At 36.7% G+C, this 18,424-nt stretch overlaps 1 protein-coding gene across 1 annotated transcript in view; it reads left to right on the forward strand.

Moving 5' to 3' along the window:
• The first annotated feature begins 13,972 nt into the window (after positions 1 to 13,972).
• cntnap5a (contactin associated protein family member 5a) overlaps positions 13,973 to 18,424 on the forward strand; it is a 47,112-nt gene continuing 42,660 nt past the window's right edge. Inside the window, 3 exon segments of the mRNA XM_056755131.1 lie at positions 13,973 to 14,111; positions 14,469 to 14,579; positions 15,362 to 15,555. Coding sequence (XP_056611109.1) covers positions 13,973 to 14,111; positions 14,469 to 14,579; positions 15,362 to 15,555 — 444 coding nt within the window.

The raw sequence follows: 18,424 nt of genomic DNA on the forward strand, positions 1-18,424 counted from the left end.
AACAGTAACCTCTTAGTGATGTTTTGAAACTGTAGTAATTGTCTGTATGAGATGCACAGAAATTAGGAACTGGTGCATTGCTACACACCTGCAAATTCTCATTACTTGTTTGCTTTCATCTGATATTTTTTGATGATAAAATCTGGAAAATGATCAGTCCTAAAATGAATGAGGCGCTTTTTTTGCTGCAGCAATTGGCATGAAGACACCTTTGCTGATCTAGTTTATTTCCTGTTAAAGTTATTTAAGGGAAATGCACAATAAGTGGTTTGAATTTAAAATCTTGGGATTTAGATAAACCAAGCATTACTAATTTGAATTGGAAAATCGTGTGTCCTTTAAATGCCCCCAAGTGTTCAATCAACCTTCATGTGAGCTCAATATTCCATTTAAAGACCTGATTTCCATGCACATTACATGTTGATGTTATCTGATGTACGTGTGGGTTGTTCCACGGGAACTGTCACTGTTATTGGTGTACTGTAAATTGCTAAGGATAAAATGACCGCTTGCGATTTACATTTTTATTAAATTTACTGTATATCTAAACATGATCATGGTTTTTAGCATTGCCTATATGTACTATAATTTCATAGACAACCTTGAAAAAAGATTTTTATGGACATGTTAACCATGTTACTAATTTACCTTTTTATATAAAACAATAGGAGTTTTAAGAAATGGTCATACAATTTGGAAAATATAGCATAGGATTGGTCGTAATTGTTGATCCACATATTCATTTCAGTCTGGCATTGAGTTTCACGGGGGATAAAAGTGCTACTCACCAATCTAACACAAAAGCCAGATGTCATAACATGGTCTCTGGTGGGTAATATTTCTCGTACTCACTGCTCTCTTTCATTTTCTGATTTTTATTTCCTTCTGGCTATGAATTTCTTTGCTTAATTTCAAGGTTTTAAGTTTGATGTTAATTGTAGAGAACGATTACCCACTGCTCTGCATAAGTTTATATTTAATGTATGCATTATATGGTTAAATAGCATGAAATATAATATAATATTGTACTTTATTGTTATATAATTTTTTGTCTTGCCTTTTAAAGTAATCATGTTTTAAGTGGAATATTCAGCAGCTAGGAAGTGTGTGTTTTTTGAGAGCGTGCTTGCACAATGTCTAGTATTAAACACATACCACTTCATTGCCTGTTCCCCCTTCTGATCTCCTCCACTACATCAAATAAGTGAAGCCAGGCGGGGAAATATTCAAAAGATTTTGCCTGACGGAATCCACAAGAGTTTAAAAACAACATTTGTAAAGGCATGCCACCTGATGAGATTTTTAAAAACATATTTTCCGGGAGGGAGTTTTTAACGTAACACCCGATCAAAGAACATTTCTTTCAGAACAAAGATTAGCGAAACATGTTTTTTATCTTTTGATAAAGAGTGTTTTGCTTTTAATCCCTAAAGAAGTGTGATCCTGTGTCCCAAACCAAATAATTTGTTTGATCAAAGTATGCCATGCTGAAGCTCTTAAACTCTATGATGTAGGAACTGTTTTGACTGTCTGCTGTACAGTGTTATGTTCTATGAAGGCTCAGAGACAATGAAAAGCAGAACGTCAGCAGAAATAAAACACACACCTGCATGTCCCGCATTTCTTTTTCTTTTGTTTCAAATGCTAGCATTCCTGTGACATTTCCATGAGCCAGCTGGGGGCCTACCATGTGCCCTGCCATCTGGGCCGATGGGCTGGAAGTGGCCCAACTGTCAGCGTCCTGTAACAGCAGACACACTTCCCCTGATGTGATATTCACCAGAAGCTCATAGGACAATAACCTCAGGCATTGCCTCACCCTGACTAACATAGCAGGTTAACGATGATCTAGCCCTAGGAATGATGTCGAGGTAGGCGGTGCTGCTAGTTTCAGAATAACAAATATAGGAGTCACATCTAGAATCTCAAAGAAACAATGCTCCAAATACGGCGATGCCGGAAAGTTTCATGAAAAATCTTAAGTAAAATCTTTAAAGTAGAGTGAAGGCGGAAATTATTTATATTCAACAGTAAAATAATCAAAAACTTGTTTGGAGGTCATGTTGAAATCTCATTGAATGTAACAGTAATGAAAATTAACTTCTTTGTTAATAAGTAATAAACAGCAATGTACGTCTGCATAGCGCTTTTTTCGAATGCATGTTCTGCAAACCATGATGTACAAAGTAAGGCAATGATGTCATACTGTAACATTCCAAAAGTATACTGAGTATAAACTTTGCTGCAAACACGTAATAATACGGGTGCATTTGTTAATGCATTGGATAACCTGACACGGTATGAGTTTTAGCATTTATCAATCTTTGTTAAACACTTCCTGTGGTGAAAATCTAATCTTTAGTGTTGTTTATATGTTTATGTGGGGTTTTATTATGCTTCATGACAAACCATGTGCAAATGTATTCAATCACCACCATTGCTGAGTGTTTTGCTCTTTAAAACTGCCTTGAAATGGGTTTCTACATCACAAACATGTTGTTGCAAATCACATTACACAAGTGGATCAGTTAGTCTGAGCTGGTGTAATATAGTGGAGGCAGGACTAATTTGCATACACATGAATCTGCATATATTAAATGTTTACATTAAAGCTACTTTAGAGTATGAAGAAATTTCATTAAATTTTCACAAGAACATTTTTGAAAATTGGAACTAATTTGATTTACAGGTTTTTTACAAATGAAATATAAATAAGTATTTTAATATCATATACAACATTATATTTACAAATGATTAAACCAAATTGCCTGTTCGTAACATTTGATCATAGTTTCTTACCTTAAAACCCGAAAGTAAGCAGATTTTCCTCATGGAAGGTCTGCATTTGGTAAAAATTAGCTCATAAAATATTTCAAATTCACATTTCATGTCTTTTTTTTCATATGTGGCAAGTAGCCATGTAATAAGCGGGAAAATGTAAAAGCAGTCGGCTGTTAGTGCGTTATTGCCCTCGGGTCCTGATCACACTGTCGGGGCTTATTTTTGCGATAACAACCAGCTGCCGGTACATTCTCCCTTACTTCAGTTGCGTTACTAATGATTTTAAAAACATTTTAGTTATTGCTAATTAATTAACGTGTACTAAGATTAACAACTGCTGAAAGTATTCTTCATTGTTGGTTAGTGTGTTAGCTATTAACTAATGTTAATAAATACTACCCTGTTGCAAAGTGTTACCACTTTGCTTTTAAATGAAATCAGCAAGTAGAAGTTTAGAAGCCCCTTAATTCACACGTGAGTACCTTTAACTAAATTAAGTTGAATGTTTAATGCATAACATAACAGCTTTTACCTGTTACACCATCATCAAAGCACTTTAAAAACCCTTAATGAGACACATTCAGTGCAACAAAATTTCACTCATTTGCACTGCATCACCACGATAGTCAATGCAATATAATTGCATGTAGTGCGGGAATAGAATATCAAAATTATTTGTGAAACATGAATGTGGCCAAGTGTAAATGTAATGTGCTCACACAAGCTAAAAGCAAATCAGTGATAAGGCATGAAGTGACAAACTGTAAATTTCTCCTGAGTGATCTATGAATTTAAATCACTTACCCAGCTGACATTCCTCAGAACGTTGGATGATGTCACAAAAGCTGGATGTCATAATATGGTCTCTGGTGGTTCATTTTTCAGCTACTCAGTATCTTTTGTTGCATATGTTGTGAAGATGCTTGTTTCTCTTTAGCCGTGGTTTTCATTCCTATGCTCTAGATTTTCAGGTTCTCTGTGTTTATTGTATAGAGAGAAAGGAATATCTTGCCAAGTCAAAGTCTGAGCTTCATAACAGAAGATTGCATTGAATTTGGTCCTATATCCTTGAGCATATTTGATCTTTCTGTGTTGCCGTGCTTCTTATTTCATTATCTCTTAGAGCTTCTTTTGAAGTATGTCAGTGTTCTCATTTAAGCCTATCTGATCTCATGCAGCTAACCATGAGATGTATTTCAAAATTCAAAGCCATCTTTTCAACATCCTGTTCATCATGTTCTGCATTATAGAGTTATCATTCGTAATCATCCAACACACAGACAGGCAACACACCTACATGATGGTTTTTTTCTGGAACAGAGGGAGACAGAAAATAGAAATCTTTGCTGGAAGACAGAAAGCAATTTGATGGCATTATTGAGTCGCATCTCTTTGTAGTGCAGTGTTTGCTTTGGTGAAGTGCAGGCTGCCTAATTAGAGACTGAGGGAAGCCAATCTCCTGTACAGCTCAGCGAACAGAGCCCACCGAATAATGGCTGTTCAAAAGCCATCAGGACCAAATACTGACAAATAAAGCTGTAAAATGATAGCATGCAGAAAAGCCAAAACGAGAGACATGAGGAAAGCATACTTATACTTAAAGCAGATGTTCCATAATGTAAATAATAGAGTTTGAAGTATTTGAGTATGTTTATCACAGATTGTTTAATTTTTCAAATAGAACAGTGGATTTGAAACAAAACATATTTATAAATGATAATTATAACAACGAGAACCATGATAAAAATAACAAAAGCAGAAGTAATGTTAATACAGAGTTTAATCTCTAAATAGAAGTATATTAATGCAATATCTCTCGAGTAAGGATGATATGTATCACATTACTACGAGAGCCATATTGCATTTATACAGTTCGATGGCACAAGTGTGTAGATACTGTAAATCAGAAACGACATCGGAGTGTCTTCATAGCAAAAAAACTAACCCTCTCTCTTTCTCTCAACAGGTACTGGTCAGGCTTTTGTTGAAACTAGTAACTTTGTATTAGCACCTTTTGTATCACTGCTCCTTTATGACATATCGCTTATTGCTCCTTGAACTCTCTATAAGTCGCTTTGGCTAAATGCGTCTGCTAAATGACTAAATGTGGAAATTTAATACATCCGTTTTTTAAAGGAACTTGGGAACTACAGTACCTTATTCAGCCATTACCTTGAAATGGTGCAAAATCGTAATATTTCTTATTTATTTTCATTGTAAGCTTGTTTCTGATTTGAGATTTCAAAATCTCAAAGGAGGAACTTAGTCTGTCTGCTTTTAATTATGAGCAGCAGTGCTTTCGGTGTGTGACATGCTGTTTTACAACCCTGTGCTGGAGTCTCATCAAAAACTTGTGTGATGCTAAAAATTAACTTGGCCAAGTTTCCTGGTGGGTGACCTTCTCTTGATCAATTTAGCAGTTGTCTTGGCAATGGGGCTCCTATAGTTTTCTGGCAAATATGACAGACTTAGCATTAGCCTCTTTTTACTTTGCAATGTCATTTACGATTATTTTGATTGTGTTTATCGTGTAATATGCATTAAGATCTTTGTGTCGCAGTGAGATGTCATGCTGTATGCATGATTAACATGTGTATAGTAAAATAATGATTTCAGAGACAGAGAAACATATAAAGAGTATAAGCTGATGCTAGTTACAATATCATTGGCTGCATGAGGGTTTATTTTCCGTAGGCATGGGTACACTTTGTTTTTAGAATCACTAAAAAAATTATAAGGACGCTGAGTTATGCCTTTGATGTCAAGGTTTAATTGAGCATGTGTCACAAAAATAATTCATGCCGGATCTACATGAGAGGGTCAAGTTCTAATAAGTGTTTTGGAATAACATTCTAACTGCTTTGAGGATCTGCTTTTAATCAGACATTATTCAATTTTTTATAGTGCTCACACACCTGACAACTTCCTCACTTTTTGAGGTTAATGCTAAACATTAGTTACAGTATCCACACCAGTACTAAAAATAACTATTCTGGGGTATTACACGACTGATTCGCTAACTAGTTTTCACCCTGTGTCCTCAGTTGAGCTTGCTGATATAATGATATTGCAGTCCTATGGCTGTGAGTTTGATGTAATCCCGGCTCGTCTTTTTAAGGAAGTATTTTTAACCTTAAATCCAGCTGTATTATTTATAGTTCTTTAGCAAACGGAGTTGTTCCATCAAGTTTTAAACATACAGTGGTCCACCCTCTGCTCAAGAAACCATATCTTGACCCCTCTATTCTCAGTAATTTTCGACCTATTTCGAAGTTTCATTTTATCTTGAAACTTTATGAGAGTCATCTTTTGCCAGTTAAATTCCTTTGTCAACTGGCCTAATATATTAGATATTTTTCAGGTGGGTTTTAGATCGGTGCACAGTACGGAAACCGGATTGTTAAAGGTTAGTAATGATCTGTTGCAACTTCTGGATACTGGCTAATGTGCGGTGCTAGTCTTATTGGACTTAAGCTCTGCCTTCGATACAATCGACCATAGCATTTTGTTACATAGGCTGGAAAAAGTGGTGGGTATACAGGATGTCACGTTGCAGTGATTGGCCTCCTATCTAAAGGATCAAACCTTCTCGGTGAGCGTTGGGAAGTTCTCAGTAAGCCTTGTCATGAGTGTTCCCCAAGGGTCCGTTTTAGGCCCTTTACTCTTCTCACTTTATGTGTTACCCCTGGGTGCCATTTTTAAGAAATATAAGATCTTGTAGCACTGCTATGCTGACGATATGCAGTTTTATCTTCCAGCAAAATCGATAATAGTGATTCCTGGGACACGCTTTTTTGAAGTGATAAAATGCTGGATGGCTAATAATTTCTTGCAATTAAATAAAGGCAAAAGTGAAATTATGATTTTTGGCCAACCTAGGCGTACAACTGTTTCTGGTTTGGGTTCTCTCTCTGCTAGTGTTCAACCTCATGTAAGAAATCTTGGGGTTATATTTGATTCATTGTTGAATAGATTAGCATGGTAGTGAAGGGAAGTTTCTTCCTTTTGAGATTATTTGCAAAATTAAAACAGCTCATGTCCCATAAAGATTTGGAGACTGTAATCCACGCCTTCATAACATCATGCTTGGACTACTGTAACTCCCATTGCGGTGGATTGCCTCAAGCAGCAATCTCCCGTCCAAAATTTGTTCAAAATGCTGCAGCTAGGCTTCTTACTGGTACAAAAATCCTTACATTGCCTCACAGTACAGTTCAGGATTGATTTTGAAAATTGCTGTTCTTGTATACAAGGATTTGTCGGGTCAGGCACCAAAATAAAGCTGCGATCTTCTGATTCCCTACCTCCTCAAAGGGCTCTCAGATCTGGTAATCAGTCTCTTTTAACCTTCTCTCGTTGTCACTGTGAAACAAAAGGTGGCCGTGCCTTCTCTGCTAGAGCTCCCAGGCTCTGGAATAGCTTGCCTATTAATGTGAGGCTATCCCTTCACTAGCCAGTCTTAAATCTGCTCTTTAATTTTATTTATTTTCTTTAGCTTTTAAATTAGATTAGTCAAATGGATGTAAGATGTGTTGTATGCTCTGCTGTAAAAGTACAACACTTCGCCGCAACTCTGTTGCTTTAAAATGTGCTATATTTTTTTTTAAGTTGACTTGACTTGACAAATAAGTAAAAATAGAAAAGTGTGTTTATGTCCAGTTGACATTGACTGTAGTTGCCTTGCCAGTAGTTGAAGGTGTCACTTTGTAAAGAAACACACATGCAGATTGTGTCAGCATTTTCACATGTTCCTGTTTTCATAGAGAAGATAATCACATCGTTTTCAAAAACTTTCATCTCAAGGTTTGCATTATCAGGCCAAAACCTTTGTTGTAAATAAACAGCTAAAGCGCATAAAATGTTTTCCATTTTAAGGATCAACTTAAATTCCTATTGTATGGACTCAGTGTTGTAAGGCAATGCTGCACTAGCAAGTGAGTTAAGCTGGATATAGTTTTGCTGCCTAATCACACAAACCAGCATAAAAGTACAAATACGCGTTGAATACCTGGAGAATATTCAATACTGAACGTAATATCAGTTTTAGCATTTATTGGAACTTGATCCCATGGCACACTTGTCTACCAGTTGAGCTATGTTTGTTGTCCCAAAGTGCACACTTTTTTTTCAAGTATTGCTACAGTACATGGGTCAATGACGTGACATGTATTTTTTGTGTCCAAATTCATTATTTTCCTAAAAAGAATTTGAATAAATACATGTCATATATCAAATGGATCTACAATATGTCCTTTATAAGAAACCCTTTTCATTTTATTGAAATTCAATAGATTTTTTGAGTTTTGGTGTTTGAAAGACCAAAAATGTCAGGTGGTGCGACCGTCCGAACATACAAACAGAGAACAAAACTGAGAAATAAATGTTAATTTTCTCAATAAAATTCTTAATAAAATATTTTGGCATGATTTTATGTTAAATTTCTTATATGTGAGGGGAAAAATACTCAGTGCTAAATACATTAAATGTATATTATTTTAAATTAATATATGGTCGCACCACCTGACATTTTCTGGGTGGTAAAATCAGAAATCTTGTTTAATAATGAATTAATGCTCCCTAAAATGCTGTAAAACCAATGTAAATCAACACAATACATTTTTTTGGACATAAAAATACATTTTCAAACTGTTTTGCTTAAAATATTTTTTTTTTCTTCTTGAAAATCTTATTTGTCATCCAGGTATGTCAAATGTACCCCATGTCAGCATAGGCTTCCAAAAGGCAAGTCTGCAAGTCTGCAAGTACACATTCATTTTACAATCTGGAAGAGGGGGTTAAAATTGCGTTGCGAACAGTATGAGTGTTGACCACCTTGAGCCAGACCTGCTGAAAGACCAAATTTTGAGGTCAGAAAGTTTGACTGCCACTTTGACATGGCTGTGACCACAAGCATCCTTGCTATTGTGCTGACAATTGAGAGATATAATTAATGCAGCCGGCATCTGTGTGACAGTAGGAGTCAATGATGTTAAAGATGGATGACTTTCTCTAGACAGAAGCTGATAGAATCGCATATCAAGAGCGTTCATTTCCCAGCAAATGTAGGAGTGAGAAACCTGTTTATGCCCATCCCATTATCCCACTTATTGACATCATTCAGAGTAGTCTAATGTAATTATGTTGGTAACAAATACATATTATCATAGAGGGCCAGTTGGACAATGAGGGTGGGAATGCACCGGAATGAATTGCACCCACTGTTACACAGTTTATTTGCATTCGCAGTCTGCAGGATTTTAGTGACCGATTCACTAAAGGAATTATGAAAATTTGATAATGGTGCAGAGTTTACAAAATTTGTGCTCAATGTAATTTGCACAATGCAATTCTGGATTTTGCCAGTTGGTTCGGAGTGCCAGGTGTTTGCACTGAAAATAACAGTTGTGATTTAATTCAGAGCTCGGTTAAAATGTATTACGGGTACCTTGGAGAGTACGAAAATATGCAAGAAAAAGTGGATGAACTGTTTTGTGAATAAGCCCCATAGTATTTTTCGAGTATAATGGTGTTTAACGGAAAACAGCACATTTGAAGTGATATTTCACCCAAAAATTATGTCATCATTTAATCAGTCTCTTTTCATTTCAAACCTTTTTGACTTTCTTTCTTCTGCAAAACACAAAATAAGATATGTTGGTTACCTAACAATGGCATTACCAATTCACTTCTATGGCATAGACACAAAACCAATGCAAGCCAAAGGGTACCGTCGTTGTGTGGTTACCAACAATCTTCAGAATACCTTTTTGTGTGTTTTGCAGAAAAAAACACTCATAGAGGTTTAAAATGACAACAGAGTGATTAGGCTAAATGATAAAAGAATTTTCATTTTTGGGTGAACTGTCTGTAAATATGCAAGAATTTCCGTTCCATTCCATTTTCTACCGCTTATCCGAACTACCTCGGGTCACGGGGAGCCTGTGCCTATCTCAGGAGTCATCAGGCATCAAGGCAGGATACACCCTGGATGGAGTGCCAACCCATCGCAGGGCACACACACTCACTCATTCACTCACGCACTCACACTCTACGGACAATTTTTTCCAGTATGCAAGAAATTATGAATAGAAATTCTGTTCTGAACAAGCTATTGGTTTTATTCAATATGAATTATATTTAATGTGACTTACTAGATATAAGGAAGATAGATAAAGAACATTTAGCCAGAATTAAAGGGTTAACTGACAAAACAAGTGTTTGAATGGTGCAATTAGACCATGTGACAATATCACAGAAATGCTGAGGTGTAATCCCAGAGGAGGTCCGATGTATGATGGGTAATAGACACGACGGGGAAATAAGATCCTCTTGAGTTGGGCGTTAAATCAGTATTATAGACATCTGTTCATATACATGATCCGTGCAGTCAAATCAGGTCACATTTAGGATTTTTACAATATAAGATTATTTGACCCCATCTGCGCTCCGCCCTTGCGTTTCGTCATTCAGTTGAATACACCATTCAGCGTTCTGGAGGCTGTCATGGTCACCATTTAAAAACCAAACAGATTCACTAAATGAAAACAAGTCCTTGACTCACAGATGGCTGAAATGCAGTGATTATTGTAATCGCTCGGCAGCCAGTTTTCACTATCCTCGCTTGCTCTGCACCAGATTAGAGTTTCTTGCTGTGCATTGGCGTAGAGACGTGGAACAATGGCGCGAGATCCGTCGGAGTCAAGGCAAATCTGCCGGCCGTCCTGATCCCGGATCAGTGGCCTGTGAGTGCAGACAGGCTCAGATCTCTGTACTCATAATCTGCCATTCCACGCTGGAGGCACAGTAATAAATCCTAAACGGAGCTCTAAGAGCACACAGGGAGCTGCAGAGCCACCAGGCTTTCTCTAAAAGATTCTTGTAATTTCCTAAAGTGCCCTCATACTGTAAGGTTGTGCAGTAATATGGTCACCAGATTGCAACCTCTACAACACTCAATGTTTCTAGTTGGTTGTAAACATCTGCATGCTGTGAAATGATTCTTAGATTAGATAAATAAAACCGAGCAAATATATTCCTATGGCTGTAGGCTTTTTGCCTTTATTTTTATATAGGATTGTGGAAGAATGGATAAAGGGAGTTTGGGATAAGGACATGATTCGAGTCGGTTTGACTAGATCCCAGATTCCCATAAGTTTATAACGCCATCTCTGAAGCATATGTATTGACCACTGCACCACAGCCCTGATATAAGCCATGCATTTCAAGTGAACTTTTGTTATGAGTTTCTATTACATTGCTTCTTTTAAAGGATAGTTTGCCCGAAATCCCGTCATCATAAATTTACTTACCCAGTTTTCATTTCAAACCTGTACGACTTACTTTCTTCTGCGGAACCCAAAAGAGAAAATTTGAAGAATGTTGGTAACCAACCAATGGCAGTACCCATTTACTTCTATGGTATGGACACAAAACCAATTCAAGTCAATGTGCACCACTGTTGTTTGGTTAACAACAAAAATCTGCTTTGTGTTCTGCAGAAGAAAGAAAGGCATGCATGAAATGACAAGAGAGTAAGTAAATAAGGACAGAATTTTAATTTATGAGTATCACTTTAAGTCACATCAACAAACATGGATTCAATGATAACATTTTTATTCAAATAAGCGTACAAAGAAAATGATTTTCTGATACAGTCCCATTTACCTTTATCCCAACCTAAATAATAAATAAACAGTAATTGCAACGTTTGACCATTTGTCCTATTGTTGTTTTTGTCATTTAATTACTTATTGACTTGCGATGTAAGGAACCTGTTTCTAGGCTGTAATTGATCAGTTAGTTGATTGTTACTCTTGTCATGTTTCATGTAATTGTTGAGGTCTCTGTGTGGCATTTTCAGGCAACTGTTTTAGTCTCACTAGAGGTAATTCAATGTTGGTTTACATTGTCATTAGTTTGAAACGCTTGCATGAATCACGCTACTGATCAATTTCAATGTAAAAACCATTAACCTGAAAGATTTAAAAAATACTTATTAACGTTTCACAAGTTCAGTGATGTGTATTCTTATAATAAATGAAACGACAAATTCAACGGCAAACTGAATGTCTCGGGGTTCCATGTAAATGTCAGCTTCGACATATAGAGAATTTGAAAAAAAAAAAACTCACATTTTTAAACAGATTAATAGCAGTTCTCTGAGGAATAAAAGCAGTCTGAGCTATTCATGTGAGGTCTGCATGAATTAGAGGCTCTTGTTTCAAAATGATTTATTTCATAACTGTTTTTGGCTGCTCTCAAAAAAAAACAACTGTTGTCTGGGTTTGTTGGTCCTTTTGCTGTTGATCTTCAAAGATCAAGAGCCTGAAATGAGTAAATAAAAGAGAGATGTAACACAAAGAAACTAAGCCACAGAAAAGTCTTCACATATTCATGAAGGTCATAAGTGGTTATTGCCTAGCAGGAGGTTAATAGCTGAACATATGTCGCCTACATTTAAAGACGGGGGTTATGTGGAGCAGACAGTACTCATCTGTGAATGTGTTTTGATTGAAGCATTAATTTAGCAAAATATATACATACTTTATATATACTTAAAGTTTATGTCAACTAATGACTGGCATTTCATTTCGTCTATGGCAAATTTAACTGTGCTTGAGTCTTTTGAAATGACTTTGTAGAATTCAAGATCAGTAGGGAGCTGACCATAAAATCCCATGTGTAAATATTGATATTCAGTTACCCTTTCACATTTCCTGCTTTCTGCTTCAGGACCTTTGCTTGCGATGCAAAATAATTTGTTATTTGAGGATCTGTTATGTAAACCACACTGAATGGAAGTGAACATCTCTGCTAGATTCCCAAATACAGGGTTTGTTGACATGCTAATTAAATTAATTTAGGTTTTTCAGTCGACATGCTGTTTAATACAGTTAAATGGAGCACATGTTGTGTGTAAATGGGTTCTGAAGTAATTGAGCCTTGGAGTTATGCGACGTTGTAAAGGATTAGTTAACCCGAATGTGAAGATTCTGTCATCATTACTCATCCTCTTGGCAACCTGTATGACTTTTTTTCTTTTGAGAAAACCAAAGGTTTTGTTAGTCTTTTTTTTGGCAGTGAAGACTAAGGCGTGTCTATAAGTGTGTGCGTTGTCCTATTTTATAAAAAGTAAATGACTTTCTCATCTGTAAACTGATGATAATAGAGCACATGACCTTTTATATCAAAAACTAAAGTCAAGACCCCTGCTGAGTTTTAACCCTAATTATGAAACTCGTACCAAAGCACAGAGGTATATTTTGCTGTTTCCATAGAGATAACCTGCAGCAGTTGCTTTCTTGACCCAGAAACCTATTTCCTCTCCATCACATTTCATAACTTTTGACCGCTATGCTCTTTTTATTATTATTTTGTTAATTTCAAGATCATGCAATCCAATTGGATTTGTCAAAGCCTTTAAGTGCGTTGAGCACGTAAATGGCAAACATCTATAACTTTAAAACATCTAAAGCTGTTAATGCCACAATTTCTGTTAACAAAATATTGCTACTTCTGAATTTAAGAAAAAGTTAGTACCGTTTTAAAAATGTGACCCAGTCTGTAGTCATATTTTGTGATTTACATAAAATCATCCAACTTAATGCATTTTTTTTATTTTTCGGCTTATTATGATAGGACAGAGGAGAGGTGACATTAAAGTGCTGGAAAGAGACAGAGGAGCAGGAGCAGAAAAAAATATCGCACGAAACGGCAATATAACTCAGGTTGCCTCAAGCATACTAGCACTATATGTCAGCATACTGACCACCAGACTATTGGTGCTGACCATCCTACATAATGTTAAGAACGTTCTCTGGAAATATCATTTCAATATCTTTAAATCTTGCTGAGTAAAATAAATAAAATAGTAAAATAAAGTTCGTATTTATATTTTCAGATTTTAACCTGTTTCACAGACTGGGTTATTTTTATTTATTTTAGTCTGGGAACAACATAAAGGTGCATTATATTTTACCTTCATTCATTTTATACCTATATCAGGTGCTATGTACAACTGATAAGTGGCGACTGATGTTATTTATTGATATTTCCTTTTCTGTTGACTGAACAATTTATGCAGCTAAACTTGCAAAAGTCATTAGATGTTTACTTATATTGTTTGCATTAATACAGTATGGAGTATAGAATAGTGTAGTATAGTATAGTCTGACCCCACACAGTACGGGACATGAGGGATAAAGAAGATTACAGAAAAGACACCATTTTAAAAGGACTGTCAATTGATGGATTCTTCATTTCCTACTCAAATGAAGCTTTAACAAAATCTGGATGCATTAAGATACGAGTAGCCTTTTTTTCCTCATGTGGTGAGTAATTGAAATAAAATAAATGGCATTTTCATAATTAAAGACTCATCAGGTACTCCGCTGATGGAAAACAGGAAATTTGGGGGGAGGATGTGAAGGAAAAACTAAAGCCCATCATTTGAGCATTTTATCTTATGTTTGATCAGTTTTTACTCCGAAGGAAGGGAATTAAACCCTCGATCTTGTTGGTGTTGCCCTACAATGCCCTACTTTATGAGCTACAGGAACTTTCAAATGATTGATTGAAGCTTATCTGAACAGTAAAAATCTCATCTAAAGAAAATCCATTTTACACATACACAAGTGAAGGAGTTTATTTTCTCATAAGCTAATATATTTTGTTGTTCTGTTATCCAGACAGCTGTGATGGATCTCTGGCATCTCTTCTTCCTGCAACCTCATTTCAGAGCTCTTCACATTTCTCAGACAGTCGGGCTGCGTTCTTCGCTAAACTAAACAGAAGAGATGGTAAGTATAAGTTCTCGTTTGTATGCTAATTCAGTTGTCAGAGTCACTTTAGAAAACAACATAAATTACCCTGTCATGAAAAACATACAGGTAAAAAGTGTTGTACTATAGAAGTGATGTAGAATTCAAATCCCTGAGTGTTTAATTCAAACCCACAAGGCCAAGAAAGAAAACAAACTCCACTTCCAGGAAATTGCTGGTTTGATGTGTTATCAAGCCTTTTGCCCTCTCTCAGCGTGTCCTCTGAGCTATTCATAGCTGTAACGAACCTCTGCCATGCACGACTGTAACAAACTAAATGATTCCTCTCCCTTGGGGGTCTGTGTAAACGCTGCTTCCTTCAAGTCAGAGATCCCAGGTTTAAAATTCTGCTCTCATCTGCTCCTGTGGAGTTGAGCCACGTTCGTAGTGCCTGACTAATGAACCTCTCTGCCTGAGCCTGACCACTTTCACCTACAGTCCTTGGCAAGAGGATCATGGGGGCAGAGACGCATCTTTATCGAACATGTGTGGCCCCCAGGCAAACCTCCCTGTGCTTGATCCAAAGCGAACGCTGTACATGTTAAGTAAGGTCAAGAAGTCAAGACTTTTTGCCTTGTTTCTAAGAGGAATCTGTCAAACGAGTGACACCAGAAAAACTGAGTGAATACAAAACCAAACGTACCTGTATGTTACTCTAATAATATTCTAAGACCATATTCAGTCAAAACATATTCAGTCAAACTGTAATAAGTTCTCAGAATCTCAATAGACATTGACTGTGGTCTCCTGGGGTCCTTTAGGAGGAGGAGGGTGGAGCCCGGAGTCGACGGACAGGTCGCCATGGCTGCAGGTTGACCTACAGGACCGAATGGAGGTGACGGCCGTGGCCACACAAGGTCGTCACGGCAGCATGGATTGGGTCAGCGCCTATATGCTTCTCTACAGTGACACCGGGAGGGTCTGGAAACAATACATGTTGGAGGACAGTGTCGGGGTGAGTGTGTGTATTTTAGTGCCAATTACTGATGGAACAGCCTTCACACCTGCGTGGGTTCAGATAATGATATATTAGAGATATTTTACAGTCAGCTGGTCATTATCGCAAAATAAATCTCTACGGGCTGATAAGGACTTTGAAGTTGTTACCCAGAGGGAGTTTATTTTGCAACTGGCTTACTCCTTGTTATCCTGCTTATTAGACGGCTGCTTACAGTAAATAAATAAATAGACATTAGATTTGAGTTAAAATTATTGTATTAAAGAAGGCAAAATATCTTATTGGCATACTGAACCGATGGTAATACCTGCCATTATGCACACATATCCGACAAAAGAGTTCAATTATTGACCAATCGGAACCAGGTATTTCAGACATCATATAAAAGAAAAGTCATAGCTGCAATTTAGTTGTGAACCGTGTCATTTGAACATTGGTAGTCTTCGCACGTGTTACCCCTCCCCCAACACACATACTTACCACAGTACAAAGGTATTTCTGTGCTTTCCTATACAAGTGTGCATACATCATTGTGCCATCACACTTCCCAAATGATACGTTTACAATGCTACTCTGGACTTGAAACGCAACAAGCCCAACAGCACACCAAGAGTGTTATCACCAAAATAACATGCAATACAAATACAAATTATAATTACGCGGATGCATTATGATCAGCGTGCCGCGTGTATGTGTGCAGGACAGACACTGCCTCCCAGGCTGATCATAAAACAAACACACTTTACAAGTTTAAAAAGCAACACCTCATGAGAGCGCTCTCAGTAAAAAAAAAACGGTGACTACACTAGCAAACAATAAACAGAGATTCACCAGAGAATAAAATATGATTTTAATAAATCTTAATATTACACTGGTACAGGGAAATAAGCGTATGAAACTGACTGTTGTAAATTTACTATTTATCTGATAAAATGTCAGTGTTATGCAGAATAACAGCAAATACGCACAATATGTTACATTCAAGACTGACCAGTCAAAACCACTTTGCTAACCAAAATAAACAACTGTGCACATCACCAACCAGAATTAATTGAGGCATGGAGGCCTTACGCCTGAACTCTAGATCCTTTAAAGCATTATGACAAAACAAAATGGCGGACACCCAATATAGTGCACTGGGGGGCAATAGCGGGCGAATTCAAACACAGTCTTGGAAATCTCACGTGGAAAGAGTCCACATCAATCCAGGACGTCAAATATACATATCTAATAGGGAAAATCTGAGTACATTTATTGTAAATAATATTTTAAAGCTTTCATCACGAAAAGGACGGCCTGAGGGCCCCGAGGGTTCGCTTCTTGAATTTACGAAAAGTGTGAAAAATATTAAAAGACCATTCCAAATTTTCATTTATTCAATTTCTATATGTATTGTGGCCGTTCCAGTCCAATGTATGTTGAATTTCAACAAAATAAAACCTCAGGAGTGACAAAGTCATCCAACAGCAATGTGAAAGACTGACAGCATGACTAGACACATGAAAACTGGTTATCACATAAAAATAATGATTTTGACATGTTTCTGTTTCATTTTTTATAAATATAATGCAAATAGAAAAAATATTCATATTAAAAATTTCGTCCGAAGTAGTACACAAAACAAAACAAAAACTATAAGTTTACCTCAACATCTTCCTATAAATGGTGAAAATAATTTAGAAATGATATCTTCTTTTTTCCTACGTCTTTATATTTTGAAGATCTTCCGCAGCATATCTTCACAAGTTAAAGTTCAGAACAGATGAACTCTATATTCATCTCCAAACATATGAAATGTAACTAGCAATTTCTGAGAGCTCCAAAATAGAACGTCCTAATGATGTTGAACCTGCCAGAGACGCTCAATCTTCACAGGTTTGATGCTGAGCCTCCCACACTTGCATTGTCTTCGTCTTCAGGCTGAGGCTCAACAGTTATGACACCTATAAATGATGGAAGATTCATTGTCTCATATCGCTGCTTTGTAATTACGTTTAAACTGTGAGGCCACCGCTTTATTAAAGATATAATGACATTTCAAAGTGTGTTTAATAAAAGCAGAAGATTACAGTCTGGTAAGATGTAATTTGCGTTTTATGTGGCGGAACTCTGAATAAAGCTGATCAGGTAACAAGTTTAAAAGGAAGCACGTTAAGCAGTATAGGCGATAATCTTTTCTCTGCTATTTGCAGGAGTCTTTTGATCTTCTTAGCTTTGCCAATATTTTTCATTAAAAAATGAGTAATTTCAAGAATCCCTCACTGCGTATAAATGTTCAATGAAAAAGCTCTGAATATAATAGATGTCAGATTTTCAGACCCTGCTTTGAATCTGGAAGAGAATTGTCACAGTATTGTCCTGTCATGTGTAATGGATTGACTAAGTTTTCTGTAAATTATATAAATATTTATCTTGGTTTTATTTTGGTCTATCTTTCTTACAAGCTTCTTTCACCAGGTAAATAAGCATGATGTTTCCTTTTAGACAAGTGAGGCATGTAGGAATGTTACTGTTTTTGATAACCACTAGTGGTGAAACAAAGTCCGTCTATTGAAGGCGTGCCACTTGTCGGCCTTGTTTTTAGTGGGCTCTCACTAAATCCTTGGTGTTTCGAGTCAGATCCATGGGCGTGGCTGTTGCTTTTGACTAAATCCTTGGTGTTTCAAGTCTAAAGAAATCTTTACCCTAACCCACAGCCTAACCTTACTCTAACCATCTTAACTACCTATGATTGTTACAATTGCTAAAAAACACAGTTGCGTGATGACGTCAGACTCGAAACACCAAGGATTTACTGAGATCCATTTGCAGTGCCACTGGGCAGCCATGTTTGCAGTGACACTGGGCAGCTATTTCAGTCAAAGCA

This window comes from Triplophysa dalaica, chromosome 8 (assembly GCF_015846415.1).
Source record: "Triplophysa dalaica isolate WHDGS20190420 chromosome 8, ASM1584641v1, whole genome shotgun sequence".
In the NCBI taxonomy this organism is placed as follows: domain Eukaryota; kingdom Metazoa; phylum Chordata; class Actinopteri; order Cypriniformes; family Nemacheilidae; genus Triplophysa; species Triplophysa dalaica.